The sequence below is a fragment of the Apiospora phragmitis genome, assembly GCF_038363925.1.
Source record: "Apiospora phragmitis strain CBS 135458 chromosome Unknown utg000006l:1.0-5683423.0:1.0-5690449.0, whole genome shotgun sequence".
NCBI classification, from domain to species: Eukaryota; Fungi; Ascomycota; class Sordariomycetes; order Amphisphaeriales; family Apiosporaceae; genus Apiospora; species Apiospora phragmitis.
In genome coordinates this window covers 2,272,489-2,289,990 of record NW_027117404.1, presented here as the reverse complement: position 1 = coordinate 2,289,990, position 17,502 = coordinate 2,272,489, and the positions used below count along the sequence as shown (strand labels likewise).

At 52.3% G+C, this 17,502-nt stretch overlaps 5 protein-coding genes across 5 annotated transcripts; 2 read left to right on the top strand and 3 right to left on the bottom strand.

Annotated features, from left to right (window-relative positions):
- Positions 1–113: 113 nt before the first annotated feature.
- PG994_005962 (patched sphingolipid transporter) lies at positions 114–3,119 on the bottom strand (the record flags this gene model as incomplete). The annotated part of the gene is made up of 1 exon (XM_066857371.1): positions 114–3,119. One exon carries the CDS (start codon positions 3,117–3,119, stop codon positions 114–116), a length of 3,006 nt encoding a protein of 1,001 aa, XP_066716640.1.
- A 176-nt stretch (positions 3,120–3,295) lies between these two features.
- PG994_005961 (patched sphingolipid transporter protein) lies at positions 3,296–3,955 on the bottom strand (the record flags this gene model as incomplete). Its single annotated transcript, XM_066857370.1, has 1 exon — positions 3,296–3,955. The coding sequence occupies one exon, from the start codon at positions 3,953–3,955 to the stop codon at positions 3,296–3,298; it is 660 nt and encodes a 219-aa protein (XP_066716639.1).
- A 3,013-nt stretch (positions 3,956–6,968) lies between these two features.
- PG994_005960 (vacuolar membrane protein) lies at positions 6,969–8,856 on the bottom strand (the record flags this gene model as incomplete). Its single annotated transcript, XM_066857369.1, has 2 exons — positions 6,969–8,254; positions 8,304–8,856. The coding sequence occupies 2 exons, from the start codon at positions 8,854–8,856 to the stop codon at positions 6,969–6,971; spliced, it is 1,839 nt and encodes a 612-aa protein (XP_066716638.1).
- A 2,754-nt stretch (positions 8,857–11,610) lies between these two features.
- PG994_005959 (uncharacterized protein) lies at positions 11,611–13,210 on the top strand (the record flags this gene model as incomplete). Its single annotated transcript, XM_066857368.1, has 3 exons — positions 11,611–11,693; positions 11,799–12,606; positions 12,662–13,210. 3 exons carry the CDS (start codon positions 11,611–11,613, stop codon positions 13,208–13,210), a joined length of 1,440 nt encoding a protein of 479 aa, XP_066716637.1.
- A 585-nt stretch (positions 13,211–13,795) lies between these two features.
- PG994_005958 (uncharacterized protein) lies at positions 13,796–14,491 on the top strand (the record flags this gene model as incomplete). Its single annotated transcript, XM_066857367.1, has 1 exon — positions 13,796–14,491. One exon carries the CDS (start codon positions 13,796–13,798, stop codon positions 14,489–14,491), a length of 696 nt encoding a protein of 231 aa, XP_066716636.1.
- Between the last annotated feature and the right edge of the window lie 3,011 nt (positions 14,492–17,502).

Here is a 17,502-nt window from a genome sequence, read left to right as displayed (position 1 = left end):
GACTAGTCCGATTCAAACCGATCGCTGTCACCATCTGGCTCCTGGAAATCCGGGTGGCCTAGGAATACCGGTGGCAAAAAAGGGCCGAAGAGTTGGTCGACCATCCGATTTGCCTAGTCGTCGAAGTCTGAATCATCGCTGGCATCTTCGGGAACAAGTGCTCTATACCGCCTGTTTGCCAGGTCCTCGACCAGACCGCCTTCGCTCTCGGGGTCCACATAGCCTTCACCACCCGCCAGACTCAGTAAAACGGGAAGGAAGATCAAGGCGTGCGTAGCCGCGAAGATGACGAGCGCGAGCCAGACACGGAAGTAGTAAATTTCAAAGATCTTGGACCGGGTAAAGGCCAAGACGCACACTCCCAGCAGCTTGGTAACTGTTATACCGCTGAAGACCGAGCCACCCACATTGACCAGTGCCGTCCAAGCCCGGGCATCCCGACCACGGAACCGGTTCTTAGCCCGTTCCATGACGGAGCCAGACGGGAACATGAAGGCCCGCGCAATGTGAGCGCAGAACTCGACCGATATACCCACACAGATGATCAGGTTCACCAGCGACACGGCGTTCAGGGATACGTCGAAGACGGCCATAGCTCCGATGATGTCGATCACGGTCATGGTAACAGTGATCGTGACAACAAGTGCCGTCATCACAGAGCCGAGAAGTATCGACGCTACAAGGAAGATGATGGCCACAGCCGACCCTAGAAGTGTGGCTGTGAGATTAACAATGTTGGCGTATTGATCGAAGAAGATGTAAAACACGCTGTACGGGAACACCTCAATTCCCGTCTCCGTTTGGACCTCCTTCGCGATGCGACGAGCAGCGGCATACGCCTTGATGAAGTCGTCTTGACTGCGCAATGGCTTATGCATTGTTCGGAAGTTGCTGGCAGGGATCGTGTTCTTCTCCTCATCCACTACCACGCCTTGGCTGTATGAAGCCTGCCCACCGAGAGGACAGTCATCGTTAGTGGGCGCCGCCAAGAATCGCTTGACGTAATGCACAAACTCCTCGCCTTCCGGCATGCCGTACAGCGTCACGTTCCAGGCAGGGTCGCGGTCGGCAAAACAAGCCACCCTCTTGCGATTCACCCGGTCGTAACAACAATCAACAGCTTCGGGATTGAGCCAGAGGAAGAAATCGTCGATCCAGCTTGATGTAGGCGAGGCAATGTACGAGACCTCGGGTCTCTGTCGCTCCAGCTCCAAAGTGTTGGTCAGAGACAAGGGTTTGCAGGTAAGAAAGCGCGAACATATTTCTTGCTGGTGCGAACGTTCCGTGATGTTGAGGTCCTTGGTGACGAAGTACACGGGCGGGCCGGTGTCCAAATAGTTGTACATGTCGTTAAAGTAGTCGATCAGATACGAATCGTCGGGGAGGGCAACTCTCTGATCTAACCCAAGCTGGACCTCAGGCAGCAGAGCTATAGCTGCAGCCAACATTCCAGTGAAAATGACGAGTACCAACACTTTGACCTTCTTACCAAGAAGGGCAGGCGCATAGTACTTTCGAATGAATTGCTGTAACCAGCTCTCTTCTGGTACATCGTAGGGACGAGTGACAGCGTTGCCGTTGCTGCCACTCAAGTGGACTCGAGCAGCCTTCACCTGGATGCAGGGGAAGCAGTCGGCACGGTGGTCTTCAATGCGCATTTGGTTGTATGAGAGAACCGAAATGAAGAGCGTCATCTGTAGAAGAGCATTGATAAATACTGCACCAGCAGCATAGATGGCGAAGTTGCGTACAGCGGGCATGCCGACGAAAGCACCAAGGGCGAATGATACAGTTTCAGTGATGGCTGAGAACAAGATGGATGGTCCCATACGTCCAAGTGCTTTGGCGATCCTTTCCTCGACCATGGCATCAGGGTGGCTGACGTTGACCCGTTCAAACTCATGAACAATGAGAAAGATGTTGTCAACGCCAACAGCGAGAACGATAAATGGAATGACTTCCGCGATGATGAGTGTAGCCTTTATACCCGCCCATGAGAAAAGTCCAATCGATGAGGTGATGGACATGAGCACGATAACGATCCCAACGAAGCCCAGCGTGAACTTGCTTTGAACCAGGCACACAGCAGGGTTCCTCATCAGCTCGCGCAGAGTCATGCTGGTGGAACCAAGAGCGAGGGACGCATACAGGAACATGACTATGTAGCTGATCACGACAATGGTAGCATCCGTGTTGCTGGACTTGTTTAGCTCTTCTTCCAAGCTAATCTCGGTGGAGAATGACAGCCGCAGTCCAAACTTGTCCTTTGCTTCTGGTTGAACTGTGTTCAGCAGGAAGTCCTTCAGGGATCTCTCCCAGTCCATGGCACGATCCAACTCCTGGGTACCTTCGAGAGCATTCGCAATTACCCAGGTGGCAGTCATGGCTGGTGCGTCAGCAACATCATCGATGCTCTCGTATCCACCCAGCACCATGTTGGGCTCGAGAGGCTGGCCAAAGTTAGGCCTGCATTGGACAGGTGACCGGGCGCAGTCGAGAAGATCGCTTCTCCATGAGCCTTCGTTGAATGGAATGTTGTCCCAGTAAGCGGCTACCGACTGGACCACGCAGGCATCGCCGGTTGGGTTGAAGCATACATCCTGTAAAGTAACACCGAAGGAGGCGCCCTTAAGTTGCTTCGCGCGTTTCTCAACATCCATCCACCACTGGATTACCTCCGCATTAAGCACAGGGCCTGTCCCAGACGCGTTTGTATCATTGACAAGGAAAGTCTTATCGACACGGTAGAACGGCCCGAAGCTCTTGTCGAAGAAGGCTTTCTCCTGGGCCGCGGCCGAAGTCGGGCTAACCCATAGTCTCGCAGGCTCTCTCTCCAATTCAAACTTGACCCAGCCGACGCTGAGAAGTATTACTACCAGCAAACTGGTGACGATTGTAATGGCTGGGAATCTTGCGCAAAGATGCCCCAGCTTGCTGAAAACCTTGTCACACCAAGTGTTGATTTTGTAATACTTCTGTGGCCGGTCATACATAGCGCCGTTACGGACCAAGTCGCCCTCATCTTCGTCATCGCTTGGCTCGGCGCCTTGCAGGAGATGGAGCCGCTCACTCTGTCTCTGCGCATGTCTTCGCCAAGCGACATGACCTACAGCAGCCATAACAAGCGAAAACAGTAAGATACCGTACGTGAAGATGGACGCAAATGAGAGGCATGGGAGCACACCCACGTGGCATGATTCCGAGTCTGCAACTGCGGGTAGTGTCGGGCAGACAGCAGGGCAGTCAACACATGAGCAGCGGAAGTTTGGATCTTCATCATTGCACTTCTTCGGCGTCATGTCCTTGGGACCCATGCCGGGCTCCTTGTATGTCGGGGGAAGTTCATCTGGAAGGGAGACCCGATGGCCTTCTCGTCACCCAAGAACTTCAAGAGCTCGGTGTAGTTCTTGGCGCCACCACCGATGAAATCTATGGCTTTCGAATTGGCGGGCCCAAATTTGACATCCTTGCAACTGTCGTAGAATCCGGTGCCATATTCTTTTGAAATGAGGTGGTCCAACTCTGTGACCATCTGCTTGTCGTTCTTCTCCTGCGTATTCGTGACGTTGATGAAGAGGGACTGATCGGGCGAGCATGTGAAGGAGCAGAAGAGATTATAGAAGTTGTCCTTACAAGCCGGGCAGGAGCCGATAATCTGATTGGGGGTAGACATGGATGACTTGAGTGCGGCGAGCTGGTCGGAGTCGCAGCAGACCTTGCTGTCCTTCCATTTGGGGCCACATAGTGCCTCGATTTCGGAAGCGAAGTCGGCATCGGGGGTTGTCGCAAGGCCGTTGTCGACGCAAGGCAGCTCTTTGCCAAAGAAGCCCTTCTTTCCGCAGTGGCCTCGTATCGCGCAGCGACCGGCCTCATGGATCGGGGTGAGGAGCTCAGCATTGGCCGAGAGTGCTAGAAGTGCAGTCCCGACAGCTCCGAGGAGAGGTATGCGAGCCATGATGGTGGTTTGTGTTGAGCCACCGGCTCGGGCAAAATCAAGACACGGCCTGAACTCTGATGATGGCGTTGGTGAGAGGCGTGGCTGCGTTGTTTGTAGGAATGAGAAGGATGGTTGTTTCGATAATGGTAAGATAAGCAGATGACGATATGCGGTTGTAGTGGGACTCGATTATCGCATGTTGTTTGTATTGATTCAATCGATGGATGGGTGATGATGGGATGTTGCTGGAACTGCCACTCAACACATTGATGGAAACAAACAACAATCGATGGACAGCTCAAGTTGGGAGGCAGCTGTAGCTCCGACGATTAGGTTTTCGGTCGATGTTGGGGGGAGGAGCAAGGATGAACATGAATAATCAAATCATGCGCAGGTGCGCGAGCTCTCTCAGTGGCTGGCTCTACCTTAGCTTTAGTGGCTGTCACCTTGCAGGCTGGGGTACACAAGTGATTCAAGCGCCGTCTTGTCGTGAGCTGTTCACGTAGTGCATGCGTCATCAGCGTTTCTGGAAGGAGTTGGGAGGCCACCAGCCCCGACTCAGGGCCCGCTCTCCCCCATCTTCTATTGAATGAGTGCATAAGCGTCGCGGGAATTCAGTAGCGCCTTAGCCCATCACAAGACACCATTCTGACCATGCACGTGCCTCCGCTGCCGACTCGCTTTCATTCATTCACCCAATTCAGGGGCAATTATATTGGATCTCTTGAACAATATATTGAATTCAAGACGTCTATAGCATATCCTAACTAAAACGGACCCCAAAGGCATTAGGTAAAATAGTGAAAAGCAAACTCTGAACATTTGACCCAGGTATAGAGAGTACGGAGACTCCAGACCGAGCTCGTCCATACGTGCACTCAGTACACACATGCGTACCCTCTCCTTGTACGGATTGGCCAAGAAACACTCCTGCGGCGTGTGCGCCAATCTGCTTGACTCCGTCACCGAAGACTTCATGTTGGCATTGCTTTCTGGAGTCTTGAGGGAATCACCATTACTTTTAGGTATGTTACGGCGAGGCAGAAGCGGTTGCGTTTTGGCTGCTGCTGCTGCCTTACCCGGGTGATGGCGATGGCGGATGCATAACCATACTGTTACCACCCCAGCGGCCAATCCCACGATGACCATACCGATCGAGAGCGCAGCGATATCTGAGCTTCGTAGTTTGGACGTCGAGCTTTGCTGCGTTTCTTGTGACAAGGGCAGGAAGATATTGGGGACGACGGTGAGCTGAGGGGCCTCGTAGACGTGATGAGGGATGTGGTACGAGCAGACGAGTACTGGGGAGTGTGCTGTGCTCTATACGAGATAATAACGGTACTTCTCAGTGTTGCGGCGAAGCTTGGAGTGGAATGATCTGATATGCCAGTTTTGGAGGGAGACAAAGCGGCCGCGGGAGATGAATGCAGCCCGGGAGGTGTCGGCTCCAACTCCGTCACGGTATGAGTCCGCTCTAAAATAGAAGATATGACGGTTTCGACAGGAAGGAACGAAATTGTGGCCGACGTATCCGGATCAGATGGAGTGGGCTCCGGCATGGTTATGGTAATACTGGACACGGAAGGAATGGATGAATAGGTTTTGGGGCCATATCTATCGGTTATGGCAGGTGAATCCAGGCCTGGGGGGACCGGCTGCGACAATGTAAAGTCAGAGGTCAATGTCATGAAGGCTTCCGCTGGTACTTACAAGTGGCACCGGTATATAGCATGGGGTTGTGGTAGAGATGCCACCGCTTTCTAACATCGAACTCGGATGCTTTGTTTGTTGCAGGGTGCCGGGACTATGCACTCGTGTGGTTGTGTGCAATGATGGAGTGATAGTGGTGGGCGCTGTAAGCTGCGTTTTGTCATGGTGCTTATAAGAGTGACTCTGACTCCTGCTGGCGCAATTTGAACTACCGATTGGGTGTATCGAATCACTGGCGACGTATCTAAACATATATTAGCCTGTGCTACGACCAAATGCCGTAGCTTCGAGGATTGGCGGGTAAAGGGGTTACAGAAGATTACATACCGTGAACATGAGGGAGCACCGCCAGAGTCTGGCTGTCGCTGCAACCACCATACTGATCTGATGGGTCCTCGCCCGGCGATGTTGGGCTTGGAGGAGTATACGTGGGAGGCAGAGTGGTTGCCTGATGAAGCTCTCCACCGCGTATCGTAGGGATAAGCATCGTGTCACCAAGAAAAAGGGGCACTGGCCTACACCGAGGCAATGGCTTGCACACTTGGGTAGACATATATAAGACAACAACGGCACCTAAGAAACGAATGATAGGTCTCTACTATATATACGTGCTAGAGCGGAGATCCAATGCTCCTCCCATTTCTTACATCCCAACGTCGTCATGCTCTATTCTGAGAATTCCGGGAACAGTGGTTCGCTACATGAGCTACGCGTTCTAATCCGTCAGCTCTTGGATTGTTTGATGTCTCCTTTTGCTGCTATTGTCCGAACCCAACGTGAGGCCAAGCAAACTTTGCACAGATCTGTCCTTTCTTCATGGAATAGACCCGGTATCGTTTGAACACGACTCGGAATGATCTGGCTGAAGCGCGGAGTCACGTACAGGCATGGGGGTCCAGCTCGGCTAATCAAGCTATCTCCAGTCAAGGGGGACGGCAAAACGCCAAAGACTGAAATCGATGACAGCTTGCTTCGAGAACTACATTTGTAGAGGCCGGGGAGATGGGAATGGTTATGCCGAATGTTTACAGCAACCAACTGCATGCTTGCAACTCTACGAAGACATTCAGAGACTATTCCGTCCGATCATGCTTATCTCCCCCACGATCATAGAAAAAGTGAAGACTTTTCTTTGAAATATCATAATATTGACCAAACGCCATCATGACTGGCGTGGACGTCCTAATGCTACACTAGCTGAAAGGGTATCGCTTTATCGCTTGTGGCGAAGATGTGATCGAGAAACACCTGGCCAGAGGCCCTGTCTAAATCGTACATCCAACAAGAAGATTACGCCAAGAAAGAAATTATTTTCGAGTATCTAGTATCTAGGCGGCCCTCTCTGGGCTTCGACATCTCCGTAACCATAGCCGCGGGGCGGCCCTCTTTGACTTGGAGACGTTCCTGGGCGGGGCCCGTACGGATCGCTCTGCTGCATTGGCGGCATAGGTGCCGTCATGTTACGTTGTGGAGGAATATTCGATCTTTGCTGGGGCTGGGTTGTTGCACTCCGCGGCGGCGGGTAGGCTGGGCCGTTGAAGCCAGGGCGGTTTGGTCCAGGCCCAGCGTTTGAGTACATAGACGGCGCTGGACTAGAACGACCATCTCTGATGCTGGCGTTATCGTCGTACATCTGCTGTCGGCCTGACAACTGATCAACTGCTCGGGGCATAGGCCGACCGTATGGATCCATACTGCCACCCGTCAAGTTTCGCTGTGGGGGCATGTTTCCGTTTCCATACGGCGCGGGACTTTGCGTATATCGTGGTCCGAACGAGGGATTGTTGTTTTGCATAGGACGTTGCTGCGGCCCACCAAAGCTTCCGTTGGATTGAGCCGTACCCGGACGCTGGGGCGGGTAGTTGTCGAAGTCCATCTGCGGCAGAGTAGGCGCTGGAGATGCAGACCGGTTCATTGACATGGGTGCAGCCGATCCCATCAGGGGCGCATTAGAGGCATATGAGGCTCCTGTACCTTGGCGAGACGGGAGTGGTCGTTTCTGGTCAAAGGCACTCATCTCGATGGTATTAGGAGTTCCCGGTCGAGACTCATACACAGGCAACGTCGCCATGGTTTCGGTGCGACTTAGACCATACTGGGGCATTTCTGGCAAGGAGTCGTCCTTGGCGGGATCCATGAATGTAGGTAATTTGGCCTGTCGCTCGATCGGGGTCTTTTCGCCGGTTTTCTTCGCGGCCTTCATTTCTGTCTTGAGCCTGTCTCTCTCTTCCTTCGCGATGGCCTTGTTCACCTTGACCGAGACAATTTTCATCAACCTCTTGTTAATCTTTCTCGAGCAGTAACCCGATAAGCCTCCATCCTGTCTGGGGATATAGTGCCACAGGAAGAAAACGTAGAAGAGAACCGCTATCAGTAGGGAGATGAGCGTGATGACCCAGATGATCAGAGTAAACAGCATGCCGGATAAGACAACCACCTGCTGGGTGTTTTGTTTCGCCAGTTCTCCAAGCTTGCTGAAGAAATTCATTATCGACTTATCGACTGAGCCAGTCTCAGTAGGAATAAGGTCATTGCTTAGAACGTTATACAATGTGAGAGCGTTGAGGACCTGACGTGGACCAGAGCAGAATATCACACGAATCCAGGCTATATCCAGTCAGTAACTTCCTGAGCAAGGCGACGTGCGTCTACTCACACTGAAAGCTGAAGTATGTGAACAGCGCGACGTACTCAGCACCCTTCTTCGATTTGGTGAGCTCGGCGAAGACCAAAAAGCGCCTCCAGCCTTGGCTTCCCCAACGGACACTCTCTAGGCGCACAGCCAGATTGTCCAAGAAGGACTCAGAGACACTGCCTCGTCTCATGACGCGCCAGGCGCGAACATGCTCAAAGGCCAAGTTGACAAACGAGGCAATGATACACACAGAGAACACCCATTTTATGACATCGAAAGAGACAAACGACGTCGCCTTGACTTGGCTGGTCCACTGGTCAAAAGCCAGCAAGTTGACTGCAGTGAAGCTGTCAACGCCATAAACGGCCATGGAAAGAAGAAGAGAAATGCAAGTATGCATAAGCGAACGGGGTAAAACAGGAATTGGACTTGAAGTCCTTGAGACTCTGTTGACACCGGAATCGTCAGTACCGGTTCGGCTATTCTCAACAAGCCAGAGAGAACTTACAATGTAGTCCCATTTCGCCTCGGGTCGCACATCGGCCATGCGCTTTTTAGAACTAAAACACCCCATACTGACTATTTCAAGATTCCGCGCTTGCACGTCGTCGAAATGATTTAGTCGGTTTACTGGTAAATGAGCGTATACGGTCGGTCGGTGAGTATTACAATAGACTTCTAAGAAGTTGGAGCCCTGCTACCCAATGAAAGATGAATGAATGGAAGGCGGAAATCCGATAGAGGGTGATCCAAGAAGTCGTCGTCGTCGTCGTCGGTGTAATAGCTTATCGTCCAGCCGGTCCCGCCGAGATGCACAAGTCGTCGCTCGCCTGCGAAGCTATTCGACTGCGCGTTGATGGTTGAAGAAGAGCAATGGCTCGCAAAGCGGTGGTATCCAAGACAAAAAGATAAGAAGAGGTGCCCTGGCGGATGCGAGGGGCTTTCAATGAGAGACAGGCGCCACCTAGAGCGAATTCGGCGGCGTCGAGGTGATGATAGTTGATGGTAGATTGCGACAAGTCTCAGTCCCCTAGCTGGCCGACGACATTCCACCTGATCGGAACACTGTGGGGTGACGAAAGGGTTGTCTACAGCGACATGTCCTTGTGAAAGGCGCTATTCTCGGGTTCACGATTTCGATCGACGCAGCGGTACCGTGCCCTGTCAAACTGTCTTGGCCGGAATAAAGGTGAAAGGGAGTCACCAGAAACCAGCAGTACCAAGAGACGCTGACAGACGTCAAATGAGAAAGGTTTGGTCGAAGGAGTCGCTGGGAGGTTTGATCGACTCGAGATAGACCCTCTTCGACCGTAATGCCAGGGCCGGGCGTGGGCTGATGTATCAGATTGACAATGCACCGACGCAAAGTGCCGTGGCAAAAGAGGAACGATTGAACAGACCAACACTGGAATGGCTAAGAGCCCGAAAACCAGATAAAAACAAGGAATGACTATATAATTCGGGTAAAGAACGTTTTAGCGGGCGCGTAGGCGATTGTGTGTTTTTTGGATGGAAAGAAAGTCAAGTCCGTCTCAATTAATCTGACGAAAATCAGTCGGGTTGGAAGTTCAAGTGAATGCTACTTCAGTATCAGACAGAGACATTACTACTGCTACACGTCCTGTTACTGGCCAGCCACTGGTACCTCTTCTGCCCATGCAAATGCAACCAGGCTGCCTCCGCTTTACAGCTAGTAATCTAAGTACCTTAACTATGTAGGTAGGGTGGTGTTGCATGAAATAGAGGGCCTACCGAAAAGGGGGGGCCAGCAGGGCATTGGCAAGTTTGAAGTCCAGTCGGGTGCAACATTGTGATAAAGATGTAGGTACGGAGTATGCCGGCAACAATAACTCCGGATTGGCTGTAGGATTTTCGAGGGGTCGCGGATGGCTGTGATCCATCGCGACGCAAGGCATGGGCGATTGGTCAATTACGCTGGAAGACTTGCTGCGAACGGCCTAGCGCCGCAGTGGGCTCCCCAGCCCGCAGCGTTTTGGAGTTCGGGTCTCCTGACGAAATTCAAAATTAGCATGGCCCCAGAAGGGAAGCTCCCTAGCCGCCCCCTGATTCCTGCCCTGATCTTCCTTGCTGCTTAGGCCCATTGGGTTAGCACCTTGGCCCCCGAAACAGGACATGGGGAAAGCCAAGATAGAACAGCCTGAACAGGCCCACACACAGACACCAAGGCGCCACCAGCACGAGCACGCCAGGAACCAACGATCAGATGAATCAAATCAAGTGTCCTGCCCTTCCAGAAATTGGCCGTCTTTGGCGACATCCAGCACCGCCATCTGGACGGCCCGGACTAGAATCGAAACAATCGCAAACATCATGCGGCCGAGGCAGCCTTGTTTGATAGCCCAACTGCCTGCACTGTAGATCACGCACTTGCGCGTCTCCGTTTGGCCTGTCTGGCAAGAAACAGCCGATATTGGCGAACAGTGCCTACCAAACCCACGCTGCCACGAGTCACGACTGCTGCAGGATGGAGGAGGGGGGCCAGCTCGCGCAAGCGCCCCCAAACGTGCCGCCCCAACAGCACAGTGCACCACCCAGAGCGGCTATCGAATGCGATAGCATGCAAGAAACGCGAAGGTCTGCAAGCACGCGCCTAAAACTCAACATCGAGGTGTATAGCTCATTTACTGCCTATCAAGTGGTTCTCTAGTCGAACTCAACTTTTCTTCGGAACTCAGTGCCTATCATGGCAAACTGTTGTGATAGCACCCCAAAACAAACGGGTCACGACGGTGCCATGGGTGTGTGGCCTATGCAGTCGCGGCGCACGTTGGTTCGCCTGAAGACCAGCAACAACTGTTGAGATTCGTAAATTTCGCTTATCGCGTGTCGCCCTCATTCATTTGAGTTGTGCGGGCATCTCCTCGAAGGGAAACAATTGTGTAAAGTTTGAATCGCTCTGTAATAATCACGCGGCATCGTTGTGAATGTGTACTACATCTATTATCATACTCGCTATGAACGGCATTGTCGTGTTGCCACTTAACTCCAGCCAGGTTCCTGGCCTTGGGGTATTACACAAAGCAATGCAGCAACCCGACCGCAAGGAGCATCGACCGTTTGCATTGCTATGTATCTCTAGGTTTAGTCGACTTCTGACATGCAAGCCAGATTGTCAATTGGCTATTCAAAGCACCACACGCTGCTTGTTGCTGCCGAGTTTCTACATAGCTGCAGTGAGGAGGTGAAGAATGCATCACCATGACACCCATAAACTGACGGTAGTGTATAAGTAAACCAATAGCATTTGGATGTTCTGAGACAACAATGGCTGCTTCGAGTAGCTTTGTGTGCTTGGAATGTGTTCAGCATGTTTCCGAGGATAGACAACAAAGAGTCAGACGCGAGCGTTCAAAGGGGTGAAGTGCTTGTCTACAACAAACCTCCCTATCGGTCCTGATTTTGGCGTCCCGCTTCTCATGTTTCCAAGCATCCACAACCAACTGAGCCCACACGCATATTGCCAAACGATGGAGGAACCTTACCACGGTCTTTCAGGAGAGATGCCTCCGAGCTTTCGAGGCAGGCGTCCAAGTATGACTTCACCTCGGAGACATCTCCAGGCATCTGGAAAGTGGTTCGGAAGAGTGACCGCGCGCATTTCTTGGCTCGCGACGTCTCTTCTTGGCTTCTCGACCACGGGAGTGCCGCGCCCAGCCACACATCGCTCCTCTGGCTACTCGACAACCAGCGTATGATCGAGCCCCTGATGGCAGTTCTGAACCACGAGAACCTCGTCAACTTCGTTGACTGGGCCCAGCTCATTGGCTGGAAGGACAGCAAGCAGCCCGACCAAGTAACTCACTTCTTCATCTATGACTACTGCAACGCCGGGACACTGGAGAACTTGTTCCAAACGGAAACGCGAGTCACGCCATCTGGCAACGAGGCGCGATACAAAGTCCCCGTAGAGCATAACCGGTTCCTACCAGAGTCTCTGTGCTGGCACGTCGTATGTTCCATTCTCAAGGGGCTTGCTTGGTTGCACGATGGAATTCGTGAAGACCTGAACCCCGACACCAAGGAATATGAGATATTTGATGCTGGTTTGGACTGGCAGACGATACTGCATAGGGACATTATCCCAGCAAACATCTTCTTCTGCCACCCGCACACGATGAGTGAGACTTATGGTCAGTGCAAACTGGGGAATCTGAGCAAGGCATTCGTTTCGGGCCACGTGAACGGCGTTCTCGGAGGCCGGGTACCTCCGGGCAAGGGAAAGGTTCTAGCCGGTCAAGATGGCTTTGAGCCACTGGAAAAGCTCCGGCAGAAGAAGGACATGCCAATGTACCATCCGCCGCAGGTGAGTCCCCACCTCAGCATCTCATACGTATCCTTTTGCTGACAACCATGGTTAGTTTGATCAGCCGTACACCATTATCAGTGAGTATCGCTCGGCCGGTGATGTGCTCATGGGGATGATGATCAAGCCTATCATGTCGGCCATGAAGCACATGGAGTACATCCGTGACCGGAACGAGAAGGACTGGAACGAGATGTTCAGCAATGCCAACTACAGTGCAGATCTGAAGGATCTAGTGTGGGAACTCATGTCGAGGACCGAGCTCGAACATCAAGCCACCTTCGACCTTTACCTGAGAGCGAAGGAGGGGTTCCAGAACTTCCGGGAGACCGATCGCGATGGCAAGGCTATGGTGACGATAGAGCATGTGCAAGTCGAGCACGCCGAGGCCGAGGCGGAGAGGAGGGCCAACGAAGCCGAGTTAACCAGGCGCCGGAACGAGCAGTTGGACAAGGAGGACGACAAGATCAGAGATGAGGAGCTGGAGGCGCCATGCCCTAACCCCACCCGAGAGAAGCTTCTTCGAGAAATCGCCGAGCTCATCCAAACGACGTCAGAAAGGCACGAGGGGCGCAACCGCCAAGTAGATGAGAGCCAGTCTTGATGGGATTAGTCATTTGGTATCAGGCCCCAGCGTAGACCTCCTCTCCTGTAGCATTATCGATTAGCTAGTCAATTTAATGGCATGTAATTTGTTCCAAGGTGGCAAGGCCTCGCAATGTCAGACTGGGCCCCGGACTTTCGGATATATGTTCAATATTGATTGTCATATTGAGAGCTTAAGTAAGGGAAGCGGTGATGTATGTATGTAGTTGTAGCTGTAAAAATGTTTCGGTATGGTAGGAGTCGGGACGCTTGGGCCATAGTATTTAAGGTCCCTAGGCTGCTACCTTAGGCCCATCGTTATTTCCAGAGTGGGCACCGCATGCACGCCTCCCACCTCCTAAGGCAGATACGCAAGCTTGAGCAGATGCTTATCGTACTTGAACCTCTCTCGAAGCTCCCTCACGAAACAACTCCCCACACAATAGCCCAACTCCTAAGCCTTAGGCAGGGCAGACGCATATCAAGACCTCCATTCATCTGCGCCCTTCTCCGAACCTGCGTAGCAGCTCGCGCCGAAGATCCGAATTCCCACAAAGGCTTTGACCCCTCCACCTACCTAGGCCAGCAACCCAAATCGATTCCAATGTCGCTGCCCGCGCCGACGCCACCTCTACTCCTGACGAAACGGCTCACGTCATTTCTGCAGTCGAATCTGTCGCCGCAGATCCATACCACCCTGCTAACGACTTTGTCGGGGAAGCTGCTGGCCCATGCCTCACCACATCCCGTCAGCACCCTACGGACACAATGTACGGTAGCCGCGTCGATATGGACCATCTACGCAACACAAGGCACCAGCGCAGCCGTAGCCCAGGCTTTGCCGTCTGCCCCGGCCGGCACGAAGGCGCGCCAGGACCCAACATCGGGCGCGATTACCATACAACTCACGGGCGCGGTGCTGGTGGTGCGCAAACTCAGGTGCGGGCTGCTGTTCGTATGCATCGGACCAATACCGGACAGCGGGGAACAGACGCAGTCTGCGCAGGGGCAGAGCCAATCACTTCAAGTACCGCAGGCGGCATCCTCGTCACATCCAACACCCCTGGGGTCGCCGTCCGAGGTCGAAAGCGTCGCGAGTGCTGGGGCAGCCACTACGGCCAGCGCCACGACTATGGGTAGTGTGAACGCCGCAGGAGTTGTCCAAATACGAAGGCAAGCTGAAGAGCTTGCCAAGTGGTTAGACGATAAACTTGGCTCATTGGGTGTGCCGACGAAGAAGCTGGCAATGAGGGACGGTAACCACTTTCTCGCTCGTCTTGGCTACTGGCGCCAGATATGAAGAGATGCGCAAGCCCATGCCACGAGAATTACAAGGTGAACCCTATGTATGACGGTTGGCCTGTGATACGGATACAATGTTCTAGCAACGTATACTCAACGTTCCATCGATGCGATCACCCGAGTCGTTCTGTTGATTAAACAGTATATTCCTTTGGAAACTATTGTGGTTTGGGCCGACTAGCAGCAGCAGCATACCGCCATATCCTAGGCATGCGCCGATACTGCACCTCTAGGAGCTACATTATGGGTCTTACTGAGAACTTCGAACAGGAGGTTACGGCAAATTCCCGAGGTCGACGCAACCGGTATCCTGAGCTGCAGGGCCCAAGGTGCCAATGCTCTATTTAGCGAGTCCAAACAGGAGGTTACGGCAAATTCCCGAGGCCGACGCAACCGGTATCCTGAGCTGCAGGGCCCAAGGTGCCAATGCTCTATTTAGCGAGTCCGAACAGAATCGAACTGATCTTCTTATATATGACCCAAGGGCAAAGGCTAGGATCTGCCGACGAGACCAGCCAGCATATGCGCCAAGACAGTCGAGCAGGTATCGATAATTATTTTTGTTTCTTGCTCGTAAACAGAAGATTAGGAAGTCTTCCTTGCTCTCTTGGAGGAAATCTCGGGCCTGCCAGTCTTAGAAGAAGCCAGCTGGGTGTCCAGCCTGCAGGCCTAGAGTGGTGTTGCTTTTCTTGCCAAGCCTGGACTTACGTGACAAGACGATCAGGTTGTCTGCTGTCGTATGTTATTCATTCGCGGAATTTAAGTATCCCAGTTCAGTTTCCCGTCGCCTATAAGCCAAAGCATGTTTCACGTCATCAGATGTACTAGATTCTCTGGGCTGTCTCCTTGATCGATGTCAAGTCTATAAGCCTCGCTTAGTGACGGGAGGAGCAACTGTATCGATCTTGTATGAGGGGCCAGCAGATGTTACGACCGATTTACATAGTCTATATGGGAATGTGTCGCGATGTACAACCATCTCGGAAGAAGAGGGCTGGGCTGGGTGTATGTATCACTGCCCCATTCATCACGCTTCGTATGCCACATCGAGCCAGCACTCCAGAGCGTGTCTTCAAATGTCCGATGCCAGATGCGCACCGAGCTAGAATCGTTATATGTGCCCAATCAGCCGATGTCGCTTCACAGACCTCGGAAGTCATTTCCCTGGACCGCACCGTTGTTGTCCACCCTGTACATAGAGTATACCTTCTTAAAGTCAGATGTCCCAATTCCATATAGCCACAGGACCTTAGCCCTCCGCAACGATTTCATCTCTTGGGTATTGTGAATTGCCAGGGTAGACTAATTTCACACGCCAACAATGTCACCTCACCTTGTACATGCCTCGTAACTCCAACTGTAACTCCAAAGTCCTAAATTCCGGCAATCGCTCTAGAAGGTTACACCGAACCACCTCCATGGCTAAAAGCAAGCATTCCAACCAATTTACCAGCAACAAGGAAACCTGCTCCATTAGCAACAAATGGGATACAACCTTTCGGTGTTGCCAAGAAGAGGGGAAGCCTTGTTTGAACAGTCAAGGGATCGAGACATAACCAGACTGCAATATACTGTAGCTCCCCGAGTTATTCACGCTGAGCTGATGCTCTCGCGTAAGGCAGGTCATAGTGGGCCATGTCATTCGATCAACATGGCCTTTTGCCGTGTGCAAGACACGGGACGTCGCAATGTCCCGAACCTCTAGTGTTCATATTGCTTTGCCTCCCAATCTTCCCTGCTTTGATCGCTGCCCAGACATGCCAAAGTCTTCGGGGTTTGTACAAGCATTTTAACAAGCACTCTAGGCGACGAAACAAGCAAGACTGGGCAGACTGAAAGCGAGAGAAGATCAGCCCGCTGTCATGGTCGCTACCCCGGATTCTCCAAAACCCTCCCCTAGTTACCTGTTTGTGGGGGTGCATGAGCCGGCAGTTTAGCCGCCAAAGATTCCTTTTTGTATCTAGAGCACGAGTCTCGACTGAGGCCCGGTGATTCGCCAGTCTTTGTGTGAATGAATGCATGTTATCAGGAGAACGCACTGCTTGCTGTTGCAGTCTTGCTTGATCTATTGCCACCACCACCTTTGTCTAGTGCAGAGCGCAATGTATTACTTGCCAAAGGGCAGATATAGGGCAAGCATCTGCCTGTGCATACTAATTTCTTCTCTATATTACGATTGGAGGATACTACCTTAAGTAGATCTGAATGGTGTTTCGGAGCCCTCGTTGCCGTGAAGAGGAACGTTCCTGCGTGTTTATAGCGCCCTGAAGACAACAGGTTGGGGACTCAATTAGTCAAGAGATCGTCTTAGTGGCCAGGTTGGTATATTGCATACCCTCGCCATGGAGTCTGATATCGATTTCAGGAAACCCTCCTCCGCGGCCCTCTAGTCGTTCCTGGCAAGGTCCTTGAGATGTGAAATCCATGCTCACCTACTCTGTCAAGTGGTGCTGCTGCAGTGACCAAGCAGAATTTGAAACCCAACTGCACTATGGATGTACTGATCTTGAGCAGAATAGAGAGCAAGATGTGCTGTTTCGTTTGTTGTAGTTGTTCACCATCACCTTGTCTAGCTGGGACTGTCGGCAATACCCTAGACTACGGGCATGTTCCATCACTGGATGGCGATCGAGGAGGTCATATGCAGACACCTCACCATCCAAATATGGATGTCTCCGTTCCACGGGATGTAACTCGGTAATATAACGGCAATCACAACTCTGAGACACATCTCGGCGCTAGTATTTTCTGGATCTTCCTTCCATATAGCATAGCTCTTTGGCTTTCCCCAATCCTACCTTGCTTCTGTATACGTAAGGAGGCATCTCGGAACAAGCCTGTTGCCCCTTCTTGGACGAACCTATCGGCAAAACAGGCCCAGGTTGCCGTCTGGTCCATCTGGGCGCAATATGGCCATGTGTGGATCATGGGATAGGGCGGCCGAGTTCCTAATCCGGAAGCAAGAATAAGATCAGCTCTTAGGACGGGCCCCTTGAGGAGGAGAGGAAG